The sequence below is a fragment of the Alosa alosa genome, chromosome 1 (genome assembly GCF_017589495.1).
Source record: "Alosa alosa isolate M-15738 ecotype Scorff River chromosome 1, AALO_Geno_1.1, whole genome shotgun sequence".
Classification (NCBI taxonomy): domain Eukaryota; kingdom Metazoa; phylum Chordata; class Actinopteri; order Clupeiformes; family Clupeidae; genus Alosa; species Alosa alosa.
This window is the reverse complement of record NC_063189.1, coordinates 6,517,619-6,538,923: the sequence shown is the minus strand read 5'-3', so window position 1 is coordinate 6,538,923 and position 21,305 is coordinate 6,517,619. Positions and strand designations below refer to the sequence as shown.

Below are 21,305 nucleotides of genomic sequence, written 5' to 3'. Positions count from 1 at the left end.
TCGCTGTGGGTTCAAAGTACAATAGTAAAGTCTCTTTGTACAGGCCTCTGAGCACGCCCAGGGGCATGCAGTGTAAATGGGAACTGATCATTAATGAGACTTAGTGACCTGAGCGTCCTGCTGGTATGGGCCTGGCACTTACCGTCATCATGGTCTGCCAGGATGACCACGCGGGCGCTGGGGAAGTTGGCGCCCACTAGGCCTCCCATGGGCATGCTCAGTGACACATTGAAGCTCTCTTCCTCCTCATAGAGGGAGTCGTCGATGATGATGATGCGACAGGGCTTCTCACGTTCGTCCTTGTCGAAGCGCAAGACACTTGTGTGGTCCTCAGGACGAGTGATGTAGTCGGAGTAGGACAGGACCGTGCTGGGAATGGTGCCCGTGGCACTGCCTGAATTAAAGTTTGGGATTTTATCACATTATAGTAATGTATAATGCTAAACAATCCATCAAATCCAACAATCCACATATATGATTGACAGCTTGATTGACAAAATGCTGTTCTTTAAGAGAGAATAGCAAATACAGTGATTCCTTTCCGTTTTGATCAGTAGGCAGTATGGTGGAAGAGGAAGGCTGACCTTGCTGTGTGTAGCAGATCACCATGAGTTCCTGGCTGGCGTCTCCAGTCCGGCGCACAGGGACCAGCAGCTCTCCGATGTCCTCCTCTATGTGGTACTCCGCCTGGGGGATGAACACTGTGGACTCTGGAGGGGAGAGGGACAGACGCAGGCGTGGTGATCAACATGGCTGGCCTTTTGAAATGTAATTTTTCTCTGCTCTCAGACTCACCATCTCCAGGGTCCACTATCTCCACGGTGGCTGTGTCTGGGTACTCAAGCACAGCCATCACTGGCTCGGACAGCTGGATCTCAAAGGTCTCGGATGTCTCAAACTCGTGGTCTGTGAAGATCTTGACTCGCCAGGTGGCCCGGGTCTGACCTGGGTTAAACTGGACCTGCTTCTGGGCCTTGCCCCTGAAATCCTTGTCCTTCTCTGCAGTGCCATCCTTGGTGTCAATGCCTGGAGATTAATGTTAAGCAATCAATACATATTCTACAAGAAATGGCAAATTTGAGGATAATGCTATTCTGCTTGAGCAGGGCTATGGAATGTCAAAGTCAGCTTTAGAATGTTGTGTGTGTCTGACCTCTGACCCCTATCTGCTCCCTAAATCAATCACAGTCATCCTCTCCCAGACAGGAAACAGGAGATGACTCAGACATGGGGAAGGTAAAGAAAGGACTCAGACACACTGACTCTATGGCACTTTGGCCAGAGTGGTTACACAAATGGACCTGTGAAAGACACCACTTGGCACCTAGTTCACACAGGCCACTGCAAGGCCATTAGGCATGCAGAATTCTGTCTAGAAATACACAACGGCTGTCCATTCGTTCATATGCTACACTGTGCACTGTACTATTGAATTGTTTGACACACATGCTTGACCATAACTGTGACAGTTTGTTGACAGGGTTGTTGGAATGTTAGCATAGGTGATACAGGGTTGTTGGAATCTTAGCATAGGTGATACAGGGTTGTTGGAATCTTAGCATAGGTGATACTCACTGACAAATGAGGTTTCTCCCAGGTACCCTCTGCGCTTTAGGGTCACTTCCAGAAACTTGGCATCCTCGTCCACAAGGTAGAACTCTCTCTCCAGGGAGATCCAAGCCCAGTTGAGCCTAAACGGCTGAGGCTTCAACTTGTTGCCCCCTGTTGACACAAGGGAAACACGATGACTCCAGCTAAACTGGCAAAGCAGGTCTTCCAAGCAAACGCTCTTTGTACAATGGGTCAGACTTCAGTTCAAATGAGCGTTCCCCCTGGCTCGCTAAGCTCTGGAGAAACAGAAGGAAAAGGGGAGTCCACAAAGCCAACAAACAGGAGAGCAACTTGATCTGTCTCAGTGAAGTACCAACCGCATGCTGGAAGTCGTGGCCTCTCCGGTCCTCTGGGATTTTATCTGATTTCCTCCACAAAAATGTAGTCATGACAAACATTGACCCCTGAGCGGGGCTAACGAGTTCACGCAGTGCTACAGAGAAGGGGGGCCGGTTCAAGGGGTCACCTCTTAATGGGAGATTTAGTGCAGGTGCCACTCCTGGGCTCCCATATCATTTTAAAAGGCTGTCATGCTTAGCTAGCTCCCACCCCCACACTACCCCCTCTCTCTCTCTCTCTCTCTCTCTCTCTCTCTCTCTCTCTCTCTCTCTCTCTCTCTCTCCCTCCCTCTCTCTCTCTCTCCCTCTCTTTCTGATAGATGGAGTGCCAATCTGTAAGGTTAGTGTCACAAACCCAGACAGGCCAATGGTTGTGGCAGCCACAAAACAATAGGAGACCATTAAGTGTCCATTCCCTCTGTGATCAGCAGCCGTGTCAGAGTGAGAGCGGATGCTGGCTGACCAGGCTGACCTCACCTCTTAACAGATGTGTCCACAGACAGTCCACTGTCATCATCTCAGTATAGTTTAGTATATTTTAGTTGAGTCCTTATCAATCAAACATCAGACACTTCTACACACACACACACACACACACACACACACACACACACACACACACACACACACACACACACACAAACACTTTCAAGGCATGAGTGTCCTGCAAGGTCCATATGTGAGGGTGATGTTATGATGTTAAGTCTGAGGAGACTGTTGCTTGAGCTGCTGCCTCTCAACACTGTAGTGAGCCGTGAGAGCCCTGCGCTCCCATCCCAGCTTGCCCTTAAGCCATCCTGTCCCATGGCTAATTTTATCCCTCATCAGAAAGCTGTCCAGCCTCTCTTGGTCATTCCCTTGAGTGGACTTGAGAGCCTGGGTCGCACTGAAAAAAACTCACTTTTTTCAGTGCATTCAAAGACATGTATACCTTGCTTGTCTCCTTTGAAGAGGCTCATTGTTGTCTTGGCTTTTTCTGGAGGAATACTGAATTTCCAGAGTGACTCCCTAAACCAGGAAACAGTCTAAACTCACCCTCAGTGGGCAATGTGGTACAATGTGTGTGTACAGGACCAAATAAGGGTGACTGCAGATCCTGCTGTAAATAGTGGAGATTTGGGAGGGATTGGTTTAAGTATTACTATCACTATCACAAAACATGTTTCAAACATCTCCTCATATCTAAGGAATATTCCTCATATCTAGAAGAACAAGAAATCCATAAAAATTTGTTGATTTTGGCTAAACATTCCCACTAAAAGATTCAAGGCAAAATCTGTGTGTTATCACTAACAGACATGCTAACATACTAATAAAACTTCTTTAGTAGGCTAGCTCCCTCTCACCACATCTCAACCCCCTTTCCCAGAGACACATCACCTGATTTTCAGAGGAAATCCGGAGCCTTCCGTGACACAGGAGCCTCAGCTCAAAGACACTGACTTTGAACAAGCTCATGTGTCCAAACGACACAGCTAAAAATATAGGATGCATTTATCATATTTGCCTTTGACTGTCCTAGATTCCTAAGTGACGTGTCAAACTCAACAGAAGCTACAGCAGTACAGTAGCCAAACGGAAGCCTAGAAAATGAACTGTTTGTTTATATGGTTGCAAAAATGTTTTTCATTGACCATATACACTGTAGTATGGATAAACATACAAATACTTCCAGGCAGTCTGCCCAGTAAATGTGATTGGGATATCTAGCGTTTGATATGGCATAACCACGTGGGCACAGCTCAGACAAAAAGTCTTGTTTGCCATCTGCTCTGTAGCTTTGACTCCCATGTCCATGCCACATCCAAATAGGGCATGCAGCAAACATGTACGATTTTTTTGCTTTCAGGATTGTCTTTATACTAGCTGCAACACAAACAAATCCACACAAAATTGTTGTAATTACCAGTATGAGGTGATGTTTTTCTTGCTTGGATCTGGCCACAAATTGACATTTTGTTTGCAAAAAAGCTCTAATGTTTTAAATCTATTCTGTGAACTACTTTATCTTAGAAATAATATAGGCTAACAACTTGTAAATTGCAATGTAAATTGAGTCCCTTCTTGGCATGTTTATGAATCTGGACCTGTTGACCTGGCTAAGGAGGAGGTGTGATAAACAGACTTGGATTACTGATGATGCTGAAAGAGAAGCTGATCCGTCCTAGCGTTGACCTGATCTGCCCGGCTGAAAGACAACATTACTGACATTCATCTTGTGTCGCCACCATACACAGTAAACAGCACAGTGACTCAAACATTACTTCATGTCTTTGTTCATTATGTGAACTGCAATATAGGAAAAGCCAGTCACAGAATCTTTCAGATGGACCATGGTGCAAATCACTGTCTCTTGTCATGTATGGTCATGGAGACCATCTCTTGACCAAAGGACCAGGATAGCTGCAAAAGTAAAGTCAGCTCCTCCTCACAGCCACACACTGTCACTCCCTTCCCATGTTCCCCTGCAGATCCACAGACAGCTGAAGCCTGACACCTCACACTCGGTCCTGTGCGTCCCCCTCCTCATCACCTTTTGTTCTCCAGAGGAGGGCAGGCATCAGGAGAGCAAACAGCAGGCAGTCTGGGTGGCCCAGACCCACAGCACAGCTATTCACAAGGATCTACCTGCCTTTCTCAGAACCCAGCAGATGTTCTGGGCTTTAGCTCTAACATGATTTAAATTACTCAAATTCTAAATTCGCACTTAAACATGTACCCTAGTATACATATGCAATGCTGACTGTGTTACTTTGAATTCAGCCTCCTACATACAACTTAATTATACGTTATCTAAAACACCAAGCCAGTATTATTTCTTTATTCAGAGACCACTAACAGTTTATTACTATTTAGACTGTCTTGCGCTATTGGTAAATACTACTGTGACCTTGTGTCCTTCTTCTTCTCTTGTCTTAGGTCATAAATTGCCACACTGCTACACTGAGTCTAAGCACAACAGACTCTACACCTCTAAATTCAATATGCTGTCAAGGAGATCTGCCCTGGATTCTCCTGGTATTTATGGGTGCAATAATGTAAAGAAAGACAGCAACGCTAAGTTACAACCACATGCCTTGCTAGCATGGGCGCTGAACTTTAATCAAATGACAGGAATAGCTGTGTTGAAGTGATTCATGCTAGAAACCTGATTCATGTACAAATTTATGGCAAAATTTACTACTAACATTTACATTGCCCATCGGTCATGGGACATTCAACACAGTTCAAATTACTGTTCCAAACAGCAATTCTCCCAGGCTGAAATGCTTTATTGCTGGCAAATTTTCAGTGGTCACAACATTCGGTTGGTAGGGACCCTTAATAAATTAGGGGTGATTTATGTTAATTGCAGGCATTAGCACACCAGTATATCAACAGGAGTGTGGCGGCCATTGCTTTAGGCGACGTACTGTAGAAGGGCTACTGGACCTCATCCAGACCTTCCCAAGGTGCAGTCATCCTGCAGTGCCCTGGGCACTCTCTCACGTGTGAAATGTTAACGCCTGTGAGTCAGGCTAATTTACTAACACCTTGAGGCCAGCCCGCAGATGAATGCCAAGATTCTTCTCAGGGCACCCAAGGCAGAAGCTGATTGGAGAGGCCCACATGCTTCTGTCTCTTAATGATAATCAGACAGGCCGGGGTCAACATTTATTTGACAGTTGCACCACATCATAATCCTCCAGAAGAGCTGTAGCCTACCCAGACAGACAATGTACAGGATCCTTCTGCTGAATGTGCCATTCTAGTTTTACATTAACTCTTATACCATCATTCTAGTTCTAACATGAGCAAAGACTAAACAAGGTATCTATACATCCAACATACATCCAAAAGCCTATGTTTAATATATGCTGAAACCTTCCAAAATGTTCCAAACTACATAATCACGCTTAGTAACAGCATTTTCACATAAATCAAGCATGTGTGTATTCAATAGTTCCATTCAATAGTTGTTAATACAATAGCAATGTTGGCATGTCAAACCAGCACAGAGTTCACATTGGGATGTGGGCATCATCATTTGTGTTCACTTGATTGTGGCAAAACTATTTCCATACTATGAAATCAAAGACCATACTATGTATATTTTCTTATAATAGGATTGCAGTATTGCTTGACTTAAATTAATTTGCATGCAGGCATTAAACCAGGTTTAATCATTATAGCACATTGAGTTCTCTTTAAATCTGTCACAGTCAAAATGCTCCTCTCTGATCTGATCTGATTCATCCGACACCTATGCTGAGAGCCTTTTATAACCTGCGGATCAGGTGTGAGCCAGGGGACAGGCCGCGCGCGCTGAGAGGTCAGTCATACTGCGCTGCATGATGCAAGGCCGGGCAACTCAGCTCCAGCCCCCCCCCCTCCTAAGCTAAGTATATCCCCCACTGAGTGACAGGGGGCAGCATGATGATTATTGCATTTCCCAATTAAAACTTTTCCATTTTTACCCATCATCTTGCCTCGTGTCAGTTCAAACATCCCAAACAGGGTCACCCGCATTGGTTTCATGTCAGACATACGTGCCATATCTTTTCGTTCTGCACATTAAATATTAACAGGCGCTTGGCACCGCGGTCCCCTCTGTGACCTGTCCACCAAGGAGGCCGTGCTGTACAGTGAGACTAGAGTGTGCCTTACGGACTCTACTCGAAATGTCTGACATTCCAAAACTAGGAATTTTGAGAATGGCAGGATATTATTGGAGATCCCTGCAGAGGACATCCCTGTGTTCTTTCAGTGCAACTCTGGCACCACAGAGGGCTCAGAGTCAATGTGCCAGCCAACAAGTCTGCTGGGACACCCAACAACCTGTAATCACACACAGTTGTGAGTTTTGAGGGTTTTTTACGACTGACCTGGAGGAAGTAGGAATGGGAAGTATAGTTCACCGAAACAAGCACAGGGTGTCTGTGTGTCAAAAGGTACTGCAGACATTGATAATGGCAGGACATTATCACTATAACGGTCATAGGGAAGTGTGGGGAGGGCAGAGGGACCGATGGCTTTGGTCAGAAGACGGGGTGATGGATCCCAGCGGGGCCAAGACAGATTTGCCATATGAACGAGACGAGAATAACCCCGGGGCCATACATCATCTCAGCCAGGCTCCCGCGTGGACCATAAATCAGCGCCAGCGGAGCGCAGGGGCCAAGGGGCCGAGGGGCAGTGGCGGCCTCCCAGCGCTCACTCTCCTCACACACACCCGCAGTGGCACCAGCTCACTGTAAATTCAGCCGGGACTGTCGACACCAGTGACAGGTCATATCTGAAAACACCATTAGGAAGTGTACACCAGGAAGCAGCCATGGCAGGTTCCACTCGTCTAACAGTCAGTATGCCCCCCTGCAGATGTGCATGCTTGCTTCACATTAGGGTCACACAACAGGGCACTTGATAGGCCGCTGCATAGAGATATAACAGATCAGAGACAAAATACAACAAATTCAGTCATTTGTAAAGTATGAACATGGTTAACTGTTCATTTGTAAACTATGTGTACATGGTTAACTGTTAATTTGTAAAGTACGAACATGGTTAACTGTTCATTTGTAAAGTACAAACATGGTTAACTGTTCATTTGTAAAGTACGAACATGGTTAACTAACTGTTCATTTGTAAAGTACGAACATGGTTAACTGTTCATTTGTAAAGTACGAACATGGTTAACTGTTCATTTTGGTTCTCTGTTTGGCCCTCATATGACATGAGGATTTGTAACACGGCAAAAGTAAAGTTATGGCATGTGTCTGAGCTGGAGGCATAACTGAGAAAGATTCCATTTAAAGCAGAGTAACTTTGCTAGCTCTTTCCTCAAGTGGGCAAGAAATAGCATCCTCTTCTTTGCTTTTCTGTTTCAATAAACCCTGTGCTTTTCCTTTCTTCACGGCAAAAGCTTGCCACCCTGTTCCAAGGGAAGCTTACCGGTAGTAAAGGTGGAAGCCAGAGGGTTATCAGTCCATCTCCAATTGGTTTAGAATTACAGCAGGTCTGGAAAGCAGATCTGCACATGGTTGTTCTCCACGCACACCTGCTAGCATTCCCACTCCCAGACCCAGTCGTGTGCTGCAGACTGCAGTCCCATAGGAAGTGCATTCCTCAGTCTCGACCATGATGATACCCATGATCATGTGGCACCCACCCCAGCTGGGGCATACCGTCCGCGTAAGAGGAGTCTGTAATGCACAGTATCCACTAACATCCTGACACCAGGGGTTTGTTTCATGGAGTCGGGGGAACCACACTGGATTCTTGTCACTATATGCTGAAGCTGTATTTTGTCCAATTCAGGGAGTAAAGACTAACATACACTATTTCACATGCTGACAGACACCAAGATTGGACATGTTTTGGGCTAAAAACCTCTTATGAAAATGAACCATGGCTTTACTATGGTAAATAACCATGGCTTTTCGGTTTTCATGGTTAACCAACTATGGTTCATGACTATCTTGGTTCACCATGGTTTTATCATGGTTTCACTGTGTGAAAAATATGATTTTTTTTGTCGCTGAAAAAAAAAAAGCAAGTACTACTACTTCTCAGGTCTATGTCCAAGGTCATACTAAGGTTTAACTGTAGGTAAAACCAAAATAAACATGGTTAACCATAAAAAAACAAAAAAAATATGGTTATTCAAAGAACCATGGTTATTTACCATAGTTAAGGATTAAATGGTTTCTTATGGAAGTGGATTTGTTTGGGACCTCGTTTTAGTGAAATTAGTTGTCCACTAATGTAGGTATATGGATGACCAAAGAGCTTTCTGTTTGGATCATAGTAAACCAAGATAATACGGTGGTACATGGGCCTATGCAAAAAAAAACATGGTTCCTCATACCCAACTAGCATCATCAATATTGTGTTGTACAAAACCATGCTGTAGTAACATGGTTACTGTAAAGTGCCATGTTAAAACCACTAGCTCCTTTGAAGTGCTATGGATACCATGGTAGTACCGTGGTTAGGAGCATAGTATCAGTATCACCATGATTTACCATTTACTTGAATTTCCCTTTGGGGATCAATAAAGTATCTATCTATCTATCTATCTATCTATCTATCTATCTATCTATCTAGTAAAGCCATGCTTACTGTATAAAAAACAGAAAAATAGGAAACTTTCATACGTTTTCGTAATTTTTGTAAGGGAACCATAAAGCTCCATGAGTGTAGGCTTGATGGGCCAGTACTAATAATTCATATTTCATATTTCCCACTGTGTCAGAGGCCCAGTACATCAACATTCCAACATTATGATTTCATCTTTTTATCTTCATACAAGGGACAATAAATTTATCGGAACTCCCCCTATTACCGTCGGTCCCAATATTTCCGCCGTCTTGCGTGTCTGTGTCACTTAATATCCATTTCTATACAAACCAAGACGGCGGATTCCTAAAGAAAAGCAAGCACCCACACCATAGGTGTATCTAAATTACTGTAGCTATGTACCAAAAATTACATTTTACCGTGACTCGAAGAGCTGTAAACAGTGTTGGAAGGCTGCGTGTACACATCCGCTTGGAGCTCCAGTGGAATTTTAATTTCATGACGAGAATTCTCAGTCTAACCGTTCATGTGCCATTGAAATGGCGTAAATAGGCGACCCATCAGGCCAGCACTATAACTCCGAGCGTTGTAAACAAAATCGGATATTTCAGGCAGTAAATGCTCCCGTTAAGAACCAAACCAGATTTTGTTCAAATCTAAACACCTATGGCTACTGAAAAATGTAAGGTTCATTTAGCAAATGTTATTTTGAAGTGTTAAAAACATTGTTGTTTTAGAATTTACGAACAAAAGTGGTGATAATTGGGGGTGTTACGATACTAGACAACTAGTAATCCCCCAAGCTGTAGTAGGTGACCCACGACAGTGTGATATAGATCATTAGCCAACACTAAGCCAGCTCACAGCTCTTTGGCTTAAAATTCCAGCAGCGCACTCCCACACACACCCCTTTCCCCACATAGAACTCCTACCTCCCTCTGACAGCCACTGATTAAGATCTCACCATCTGCGCAATAATTCAAACACACACACACACACACAGTTACAGTACATGTTGACATACAAACAAACACACACACACACATAAAACACACACACACACACACACACACACACACACACACACACACACAAACACACACTTGGCACGATATACTCGAGATATACTGGAGAGGCAGAATGGGCCTCAAAACCCCTCAGTACAGGACCACTTGGTGCTGAGCCAGCTTCTTCTCCTTGGATGTGAGCAGAAGTGCATGCGTAGCCCAGCATCTTTCAGCCAGTACCCCCAACACACACACACACACACACACACACACACACACACACACACACACACACATGTACTCACACACACACACACACACACACACACACACACACACACACACACACACACGTACTCACACACACACACACACATGTACTCACACACGACGCACACACACACACACACACACACACACACACACACACACACACACACACACACACAAAGGCAAAGTGGCAGGTATGCCGGACACACTGCATTTAAGACGTGCTAATGCCCCCAGGCAGCTGCCTCCATCAGTTAATCTCTCCTCTGTTTCCTCTTGTGTGCTAGAGTAGCTGCCGCCGGCCAATCAGATGCCAGCAAGAGCCATTACAGTCATCAGTCCCTAACTCTTATCTGCTTTGGCCTGAAGTCTCCGTTATTAGCCATGAGGAGGAAAAGATACCGAGAAATTGAGAAGAATAATTCTCAGCAGAATGTTGATCTCTCTCTCCCTATCTGCCCCCCCCCCCTCTTTTGCTCTTTATTCATTTAAGACAAGTAGGAGATGTAATATCTGGTATTCCAGCCTGTTAGAGTTGCCATGAAGTGTTTTTTGGGAAACTACCTCAGGAACCAAGATAGGCAGCACCATCCAGCTGATTTGCCCCGTGTCCAGGCATGTGCTGCCCACACCAACACCCTTCAAGGTGGAGAAGATGCCAGATGGACTGCAAGAGAATTCATAACATCTGATTGCTATTTAAAATGCTGCGAATGCCAGAGGAAACTCTTTTATCCTCAGCAAGAGTCTGACGATCTCAGCATACGCATGGAGGCCACTGCAGTACAACCAGACATGGCTCAGGACTAAATCGGTTGGTTCTACCAAATTATGACAAATGCTGGAAACCAGTGAGTCAGAATTCGCTTAAGCTCAATCACCACTTCTATAAATGGTGCTCTAAATCTAATCTTATGATAATTAAGCAGCCTTAATCTTTTACTTAACCACTGAACAGTGGTAACAACAAATATAATTTTACAGACTACTGCTGCATGAATTCTACCTACTTGTGTCTTTTCATCAGATCATGTGCCTGTCATTCAGCCTCTGGCATTCTTCTTGACTGATCACTCTCCTCACCCCCACCCAAAAGTAGTTTGGCCAAACACTTTTCATCTTCCAACAAAGCCCAGGTAAACCTGCTTGGACTTGTCCAGAGAACCACAAGCCTCTTACTTAATCGCTAAAGGGGGCTAAATGGGTCAATACCTCAGGCAGGACAGAGAAAACCATCAGGCCCTGTCAAAATCCAGATGTGCCTCCTGCACACAGCGCACACACTGGGCACTGAACAGCCATTACTCAGACTGACCTGCCGAATGGCAGCAGTTGTTTGAGGTTTGATTGGGGAGCTTTGTTCCTCTATCCTGTGCAAACCAAAACTACACTGTAACAAAAGGTATCCCCTATAGCTAACCTAAAGACTAAAGACTCAAAGATGCTAAGATAACACTGGAGGAATCCCGGTGATTTATGGCTGAAAAGCCAGGAGTTTTACTAAACAGCAAGATCCAAAGAGTTACTAAGTGGCCATTGTAGATAAAAAAAGCAAATGTAAATCAGGTTTCTCGGCGAAGTATATTTCCTTATACAAGGAATTTGGTGTCTGCATTTATCCCATCTGTGAATTAGTGAAGACGGAGACACGGAGCACACAGTGAACACACAGTGAGGTTATGCACACACTAACCCAGAGCAGTGGACAAGTAAGGGGTTAGGTGCCTTGCTCATGGGCACTTCAGCCGTTCCTACTGGTCAGAAGCCCAAAGCCCTACCCAGTAGGCCACCACTGCCACCAAAATGTTGCAATCTTTTAAGATAATCGAAAAAGTCAAAGCAGAAAAAAAGGCAATGAGTAAAGTAAGCCCTTTCACTATTTTTGAGACTTGAGTCTTTGAAAGCAGGGACCTGCATGTTCATAGAGCTGTGGTGATATATTAAAGCAACACCAAAGAACTTTTCCTCTGTCGCACGCACGCTATTTGTTTATCCAGCAACGGCTTTGCAAATAACAATGTCCATAGACAAGGTAGAATATGTTGCATGATTTTATGAAAGTACGATGTATTGCGATATCATGCAAGTCAAATTTGTAGTTTCTTATGTCTCATTCCATCGAACTACAGATCCGCTACCCGATCTGGCAAACTTACATAGTGCGGTAATAGCCGATAGAGGGCCGCGAAGCGAATGCAGAAGTGCCGTTCCCCCTGTTACGAGTTGATGAAACACTGAAACAATTTTGGAAACATTATTTTAAGGTACAAAAAACTCTTTGGTGTTGCTTTAAGCTCTGGCTTAAACAGCCTTTAAGAATACCACTCTCCTCTGTCACTGATCTACACTCTCCTCTGTCACTGGCCTACAATTATGATCGTTTGCTCTACCTAGAGGGGTTACAAGCCGAACTTTACAGTGTGGATTGGATTACTAAACCCCACAGCGTGTGTCTCCTATACCAGTGTTTCTCAAAGTGTGGTCTGGGGAGCACTGGTGGTCCGCAAGCTATCCCAAGTGGTCCGCGAACAGACGTGGTAAAATATTATATAGATGAGTTGTTTGCAATGTTGAACCAACTTGTTGGTTAATCCAAACAGTTGAAGTAAGCTATGCCAGTTTAAAGCATATGAATCCTCTGACACAATAAGCAAGGTGCAAAGGCAATATGCAGGTGGTTAAGTAGGCCTATTGTGTATACTGTTGAAGAAGGTCTACTTTTTTAACTAAGTGGTCTGTGAGTTTTTGCTTAATTGGTTAAGTGGTCCTTGGTTTGAAAAAGTTTGAGAAACACTGTCCTATAAAACTTCTGTCATAACAACTGCTGTCCACCTGCCCTGTCCTGTGTAGTACATCTGTCTGTGGTCTATACTTGTAAAATTAAGGTATATGAAGACTTTTCATTCACTGGATTCCAATTTTACTAAATCAATCAATCAAAACGGGTAAGCAATTCAAGAATCAAGTCACACTAACACAAATGAATACATAGGACTAACTTCACCATAAAACTACAACATATAAGCAGATATGCTCTTAAGGGAGCGGAGCTCTCCTCTATGGCCATCAGAGGAGTCTGTGACATACAGTACACGTGCCTGACATAAATATGTACTTCTCATCTACTAAAATCTCTGAAAGATAACTGGCAAAAAGAGCTAGCAGTTAGTTATGAAACTGAAGACAGCACTGCTATGTGCCACCTGACCAAAACCAAATTCCTCAGGAATATAAATACACTGTGGCTCTGAAAGCTAAATCCATCCAACATATTGCCTCTCCAAAGAGGAGGGACATGATCTGCTACTAAGCACCTCACAGACTGGTGATGACAAGCAAAAATAAAAACTAGTTCTAACAGCTTCCAGAAAAAAGTGGCTTCGTTTCTAACATCCTCATCATTCTGCAATGACTTGCATGAGTTAATTTCACGCTTAAAGCTAGAATCTGGGTGAGTGGGATACTGACATACACTTAAAAAGGTTGCACTGACTCACATGCTAACACTATTCTTGGGTACATGGGATTGAGTTCCATTCAAATGAGCAGGAAATACTCGGGATACTTTTGTCACAGAAGCTGGCAACTTACATTTCATGGTGTCGCTGCCGACCATAAAGAGAGCTGAGTACTATAGAAAAATCCTGGCTGAAAATCAATTGTTAAGGTGACAATACAATTCTGAGAGGATTTCATTGTCTGTTCCTCTCCTTTAGGCTAGAGAAACACCCACCTACACAGCTGGGCTCATTTCCCTTTGACCCCTTTTCTTCCCCTGAAGCCCTCTTGCCCCCCGCCCACCCCTTGGCAGTTACAGTGTGTGTGTGTGTGTGTGTGTGTGTGTGTGTGTGTGTGTGTGTGTGTGTGTGTGTGTGTGTGTGTGTGTGTGTGTGTTTGGGATAGCCAGGGCCTGCCAGTCATGGCCAACTGCTCTAAGCCTTTGTGATGCAAACATTATAGCATGACAGACACAGCACACCGCCCTCTGCTTGAGAAGCCCCTCAAACAAGAGCCAAATCTGACATGAATGGAGGCCATGTCACCTGCTGTGTAACATTACAACTCTTGGGGAAAAAGTCTAAAGAGTTAGACTTGGCAACACACAAAATTGCAATGTACAAATGTTCTTACCGTTGTCCTCGACGGTGAAGTAGAAGATGTCACTTGTGGCATTGCTACCATCCAGCAGCACATAACAGATCTTCATGTCATCAATGTCAGCTGGAGAGAAATATTAGTGGACAATCATTATATCATCTTTACAAATGATCCATTTTACAAAAAAAAAAATCAGCTTGAATAATTCTACAAAAATGCATTAGCTCAAGCTAACAGCAATCTCGAGAGCTTAATATTCATTTGTTCATGATTTTTAGATACTTGAGCTACAATGTTAGATAATAGTGATGCAAAAAAGAAACAGAAGGGTGCCTACCCTGTGAAAAGGTCTTGATGCTGTCATTGCCCAGGGCGGTGTTGATGATGAACCCATGCTGGGGAGGTTCAGCCACTGAGAACCGGAGCAATTTCCTTGGGCTGTCTCTGTCCTCAGCCTTCAGGGCTTTGCTGGTGATTAAGAAGCCCAGGTGCCCTGTGTGCAGTGCCCTAAGAGTCGGCGCTGCCTTGTTCACCACAATCTGTGGCACGCCGTTATCAACAGTGTTGATCTCAATGGTCATAGTCTGGGGCTTGCGAGTCTCGTAGACTGTGTCAGGAAACAGATAGAACTCTGTGTGTGTTCCATCTGTAACAGTGAATGAGAAACTGTCCTCGTTTGTCTCCGTTCCATCATGTTTGTACGTGATGAGGTTTTCATTCAGGTCCTGTTTGGTGAATGTGTTGACAGGCTGGCTACCGTTATACAGAAGCTGACCGTGAACGGGGACTTGAGTGACCACAAAGCGAAGCAGATTGTCAGGTGTGTCACGGTCTTCCACCGTCAGCTCAAAAGGTGTGATCAACTTGGACTCGCCCTCCTCCACCGCCAGCTTGTTCACAGTCAGGACTGGCTTCTTGTTGTCCACATCAGTGATAGACACTCTGAATGTTCGGAAGACAGGATTGTAGCCGTCTGTCACCTCAAACTCAAAGCTGTCCATCTTCATCTCGTCATCAGAAGAGTGGATGTAGTAGATTTTGTTCCCTGCCAGCTGCAGCTGTGTGAAAGTGGAGATGGGCACACCTGGGAGGTCAGTGCACTCCAGGTGGCCCCTGCTGGGGGCACGAGTAATACTAAAGGCCAGGTATTCATCTGGGCTGTTAATGTCAGTGGTGCTCAGAAGATCAGTGGTCAGGGTCACTTTGCCTCCCTCCTTGAGGGTGACACCTTTGTTGATGACATCAGGGAAGACCATGTCGATGCTGCCGATGTTTATGTAGAAGTATCGGTCGATGAGGGGGTTGATGCCATCTGTCACATCAAATTTCATGAGATCACGGACTCCTTCCTGGCCTGTGTGAACATATTGGATCAGTCGTTTGTCAACCTCATCTTGTGTGAAGTTCTTCCCTATTGTTATGTTGCCAATCACATCTCCATGTTTGGTAATGCGCTGGAGATAGCCCTGTCCAGGCCCATAGCGAATTACATAGGTGAGTTCCTTATCTTCAGAGTCAAGGTCGGTAGCCTTCAGGACCCTGTTGCTGATTACTTTGGTCTCTCCAATTTCAACTTCCAGACCATCGTTAATGGCCATTCTGGGTGTCTCATCATCAACAGGGATGACTATAATGGGCACCTTCTTCTCAACCGTATGTTTTCCATCAGAGAGCCTGATTTCAAAGCTGTCCTCTTTAGTTTCAGAGTCATCATGCTCATAGACGATGTTGGAGGCCTCCTTTATTTGTTCGAGAGAAAACTTGACAACTGGGACTGTTCCAGAGCTCATCTGCTGAACAATGGTACCATGCTTGGGGTTTTTGATGATCTCAAATTCAAGCTCATCCCCAGGGATATCGCTATCGGCTGCATTCAGGATGGGTGTGTCAATCACAAGGCTCATGCCCTCCATCACCACAAACTCACGTACAAAAATCTCAGGCTTTTCGTCATTGGCGGGCACAATTACAATGGGGAAAAAGTGTTGTTCGGAAAAATTGATACCATCTGAACAGCGGAATGTGAATCTGTCCTCCACAGGCTCTACGCCTTTGTGGATGCTTTGGACATAATGGATATGGCCTAGGCTGAGATCCTTCATAGTGAAGGCAGTGATTGCAATGCCTGCTCTTGACTTCTCTGAGCCCGGTGCTGGAGAGATGTTCTCTATGTAGCCTGACGTTGGCTGGACAATTATAGTGCATAAGATGTCATCGTTGTTGGTGTCAACATCCTCAGCCTGAATGTGGTCAACAGTGATGGTGTTCTTCTCCCCTTCCACCACAAAAAACTGCTCCCCAACAATCACAATAGGTGGGATGCTGTCCAAAGGTAGGATGGTGACCTGCACTGTGACCCCTTGGACCTGGTTTCCTCCAACCACCCACTCATCAGACATATCGGATATAGTGAGATTGAAAGAGTCATGCACCTTATAAGGCCCAATTTCACCACTGGTGTGTGCATACACAACAACTCCATTGATGATGTCTTGCTGTGTAAAACGCTCTGCTAGCGCCCCATTCACCAAGATCTCACCCAGCCTGGGTGGTTCTTCCACAATAAATGTCAACATCAGGTCATCTGTGTCCTCATCATGGCCCTGGATGACATTGCTGGTGATCTCTGTTGCCCCGTTCTCCAACACGTTAATGGAGGCTCCGAGGAGCCCAGCTGGTAACATGATGGTGGGCGTCTCATCATCAACGGGTTTGATGGTGATTTTGATGATAATGGGTACTTCATGGAAGCCATCACTCACATCTACTTTGACGACATCACTGAGTGATTCCTCACCATTATGAATATAAGCCAGACGTCCGCTCTCAATGTCCTCAAGCATAAAGGTCTCATCTTTTGACATATCTATTCCTAGGTACTGCAAATGCCCATAGCGAGGAATCTGGGTCACAGTGAAAATGATATTCTCCAGTTCTGTGTCCTGATCTGAAGCATCAAGCTCATTCTTGGTGATGATGTAGGTGCCTCTCTCTGCCACAGTGAAGCCAGTGTTGGTGATCATTGGAGGCTTGTTGTCCACAGGCTGCAAGAAAATGGTGAAAAGGCCATCAACTGAATTACTAGCTGTGTCCTCAACAATGAATGTGAACTGAAGCACTTTAGGGGTGATGCCTAACTCCTGGTCTGGAGGCTTGTAGGCCACCTTGTGGTGATTGATCTGGGCTTGAGTGAATACTGTGATAGCTGTGTCAGGACTGTCAGTAAGGACTATGTTACCTAAGGGCACTGGGTTATTTTCATCTGTGTCCATAGGGACCTTTTTGATTGTGTATTTTAGATCTCTGTCATCACAGTCAAGGTCAGTGTAGCGCAGGAACTTCTTTTTGAAAGGAGTTAGCTCGTATTCTTGTACAGTCATATGAAGGCTGGTTCCAGGGTAAAGCTCTGGGGGTAGGTCATCAACTGGTTGAATTTTTACAATGAAAGTGTGTTTGCCTGATCTGTTTGGTGGGTCGTTGTCATCCTGGACATAGAAGACTAACTGATCTATCACAGTGGTGGTACTATGAGGTCCAGTGTGGCGGTAGAACAGTTTTCCGTCAAGAATGTCCTGCTGAAACCACTCTGTCACAACCTGTTCAAACATCTCGTCTGTCTCACTGAACTTCCAGGTGGACGGGTCAGCAGGAGGCTCCACCTGTCTCAGGACAAGCTCTCCAACGGTTGAGTATGGAGCCTCCAGTATGAACTTAATGGTGGAGTCCTCAGAGTCTATGTCTGTTGCGCTCAGTATGAAGGGTGAAATCTGCATCATCTCATTCTTATGCAGCACGATGCCAGTGTTGGCATTAATAATTGGCGGCTCATCGTCAGTGGGGGCGATAGTGATGGGGAAGAGAAACTCGACCTCGTTGCTGCCATCAGTCATTCTGAAAATAATGTTGTCACTGTATGTGTCGCTGCCATCGTGCTGGTAGACAACAATGCCTGCGTCCAGATCAGCCGGTGTGAAGAACTTGCGCTGGGAGCCCAGCACAGTCAGCTCTCCATGTTTCAGACCGTCAACAACAGTGATCCTCACATTCTCTAAATTGTCTTCATCACTAATCTCTAAATTCTGGTCGCTGGACAGGGGTCTGGATTGGCCCTCAAACAGCAGTTGGCCAGTGTTTTTAGTTGCTACGGGGGCCATTGTGTTCATGGGCTTAACGACAATCATGAAAGCGAATGGGTCAGACACGGCGCCTTCAGTGTCCACTATTTCAAATTCAATCTGAAAAATTCTTTCCACATCTGAATCTTCAGACGGAGGCTTGTAGGCTATTTTCAGGTCCTTAATGTCTCTCTGATAGAAAGTAGTGATAGGCAGGTTTTGGTCGTCTGTACTAATGATAAATCCCTGCTGTGGGCCCAGGAGAGAAGTGATGTTAAAGATTAAATCATCTGCACTTGTTTCAACATCCTCAGCAGCCAGCATGTCACTTGTAATGGCAGTCATCACAAACTGATCTATTTCCATCATCATCATTGCAACAAAGCTGGGCTTTGGTGGGGTATTTTCAGATCCTTCTTTAATTCTAACCATGATATGAAAGTGTTCCTGCTGAATGGTGTTGCCGTCATTGTCTTGTACCTCTACTAACATAGGGATGTAGTCTCTGTTTGGTGAGTTGGTTGTAGCTGTGTGCTCGTATCGAATGCCCTTCTTAACAAACTCATCACAGTTAACCATTTGGCCATTAATAGAATTATCTGAAAGTTTGCCATACCTGGGAAGTCCACCTGCGCCAATCAGTGTTGTCACCTTGCATTTTGTGACTTCATCTTCATATGCAAACTCCAGGCCTTTTTTATCAATTGGGTTGCTCTGACCATTCAGTCTGTCCACAACCAGGGGCATGTTTCGGGTCAGAACCTCCAGCTGCTGAAACACCACCTCCACCTCCAGCATGAAAGGCACGACCACTGTGTCCGTGTGTGAGTCATACCTCAGCTGGAGTTTCACCCGATCTTTGCTGGGGCTCCTGGATCCAAAATGTGTGTACTTGACCTCCTCAGGGCCAAAGGAGCAGGGGAATTTCTTGGGGGTTAAAATTCCAGGTTTCTGTGCCAATGGGTCATTGTCCAGGACAGTGATGTGACAACGATCTCCAGGCTGCACTTCAGTCACCAGGTCATTGACAGGGTCCAGATAGACAGAGCGTCCAAAGGGAACTCTTATTCCATTGTTTGCGATCAGAATCGAATCAGCATTAGGTCCAGATCTGTGTCGGAACAGGTATGCTGGTATGGATGGCTCTGCTTGCACAGTTGAAAGGCAGCAGCTGACACTAAATAGCACAAGCAGAGCAAAAGCCCATGCTTTAGAAAGTCTTGTCCTTTGCAGACAACCAGCCATATCCACAGCCAGTTGCACTGCAGAAAATGTGCAGTTTACAAAGAATTAAATATGTTGCCAAAGGACAACTTCAAAAAGGCAGCAGGCAGTTTTTGAAATGTAGATGATGCTGTCTCCTTTTCAGTTACCCCTCTTATTCCCCTTCTCCCTCTTGCTTTCTCACTTTGTGGTAGTGACACACTCACATACATGCAGGGTAAGTGTCCCTCACCCACTAAAGGTCTGCAGGTAATACACTTACACTGACAGCGGTAAGCTCCACCCCAGGACTGCCCTCTCCCACGACTAAATTAAGAAAGTCAAGCCAAGAGCCCCCTAACTTCGCCCTCCCCTTAGCCCATTCTCCACTCACCCACAGCCTTTTTCAGATTGACAAAGAATGTTGTTCACCAGTGGTAAATTCTAAGAGCCAAAAAACATGCATACTGTTCTGTTCTCAGCCAAAAATTATTAATCTATTATCACATTTTCGAAGTAAACAATTGCTCTGCGTATCAAAATAAACGTAGCCTAGTTGGAATTGCCTTATCTGCGAAAGTAGCCCATTTTCAAGAACCTAAGGAACAAATGGTAAGATCATGAGTTCGTCATGATGATTTCGCATGTACTTTCTCTGTAGATGTGAAATGAGTCTGCGACAATTACGACTGAGCATGGCCATTTTAAATCTACCATTACAGAAACGATTTGTTCCCCTCAGGCATCCCGCACACATTCATTAGGCTAAATGGCAGCGACAGCGCTCTCTATTGGTCAAAGGTAGCCTATAGCATTCTATGATGCTAAACGGGTTTTAGAGAAAACTATTCAAATGCATTCATTAAGTCGATCTGTCCTAAAAGGTAATGATGAACCAAAGCTTTGCGACTTGACTGATTGTGATTTATCATGACACTTACCACTGATGACAAAGACAAACCATATTACTGTAGCTGATATAGTCCTGGAATTACTTCAATTCAATAGCAGGGTGATTAGGTCTTTGAAAGACCACAAATTGTTTTAAACACAAGATCATCACATTCATTTGCAACATTTAGTTTGCATGACTTAATATTGACTGTATGTCCAAATCCCCGCAACTCACTGTTTTGCTAAGACGAAAATACAAATTGCAGATTTTGCTTCTTTCATGGTAATATATAACTGCAAAGCCCCGTTACATTAACCTGAATGAACCTAACATTTCTTATACTGCAAATGAGTGAAAATGAATCATTTAAGTGTCATTGGTTGAAGGAGTTGCTGGGTGGTTGCAGTGGAGTGCAGTGTTTATGGGAGAGCGGACTGGCTTTCACGTGCCTGCACCCCAGTGAGGGTGACCCCAACAGGACAGGGCGGCACCGGAGGTGCCCCGGCACCCACACCAGACCGCTGAGCAGCTGTCCAGACAGGTGTGCACTCAGACACAGGCCCTACACTTCCTGGACAGACAGGAGGCAAAAGCCTCTCCTGACAGTAAAAACATTTACTGTATCCAAAACCAAGAAGAATACAAATACTTAGGGACACACTAACATGACGCACAAGTTATTTTTTTTATTTTTTTTTATTATTATTAA

At 44.7% G+C, this 21,305-nt stretch overlaps 1 protein-coding gene across 1 annotated transcript in view; it reads right to left on the bottom strand.

The window, feature by feature from the left end:
• frem3 (Fras1 related extracellular matrix 3) overlaps nt 1-19,950 on the bottom strand; it is a 32,489-nt gene extending 12,539 nt beyond the window's left edge. The window contains 6 exon segments of the mRNA XM_048259904.1: nt 143-394; nt 585-710; nt 796-1,026; nt 1,576-1,722; nt 14,417-14,506; nt 14,721-19,950. Coding sequence (XP_048115861.1) covers nt 143-394; nt 585-710; nt 796-1,026; nt 1,576-1,722; nt 14,417-14,506; nt 14,721-19,743 — 5,869 coding nt within the window. The 5' untranslated portion in view covers nt 19,744-19,950.
• Nucleotides 19,951-21,305: the final 1,355 nt, after the last annotated feature.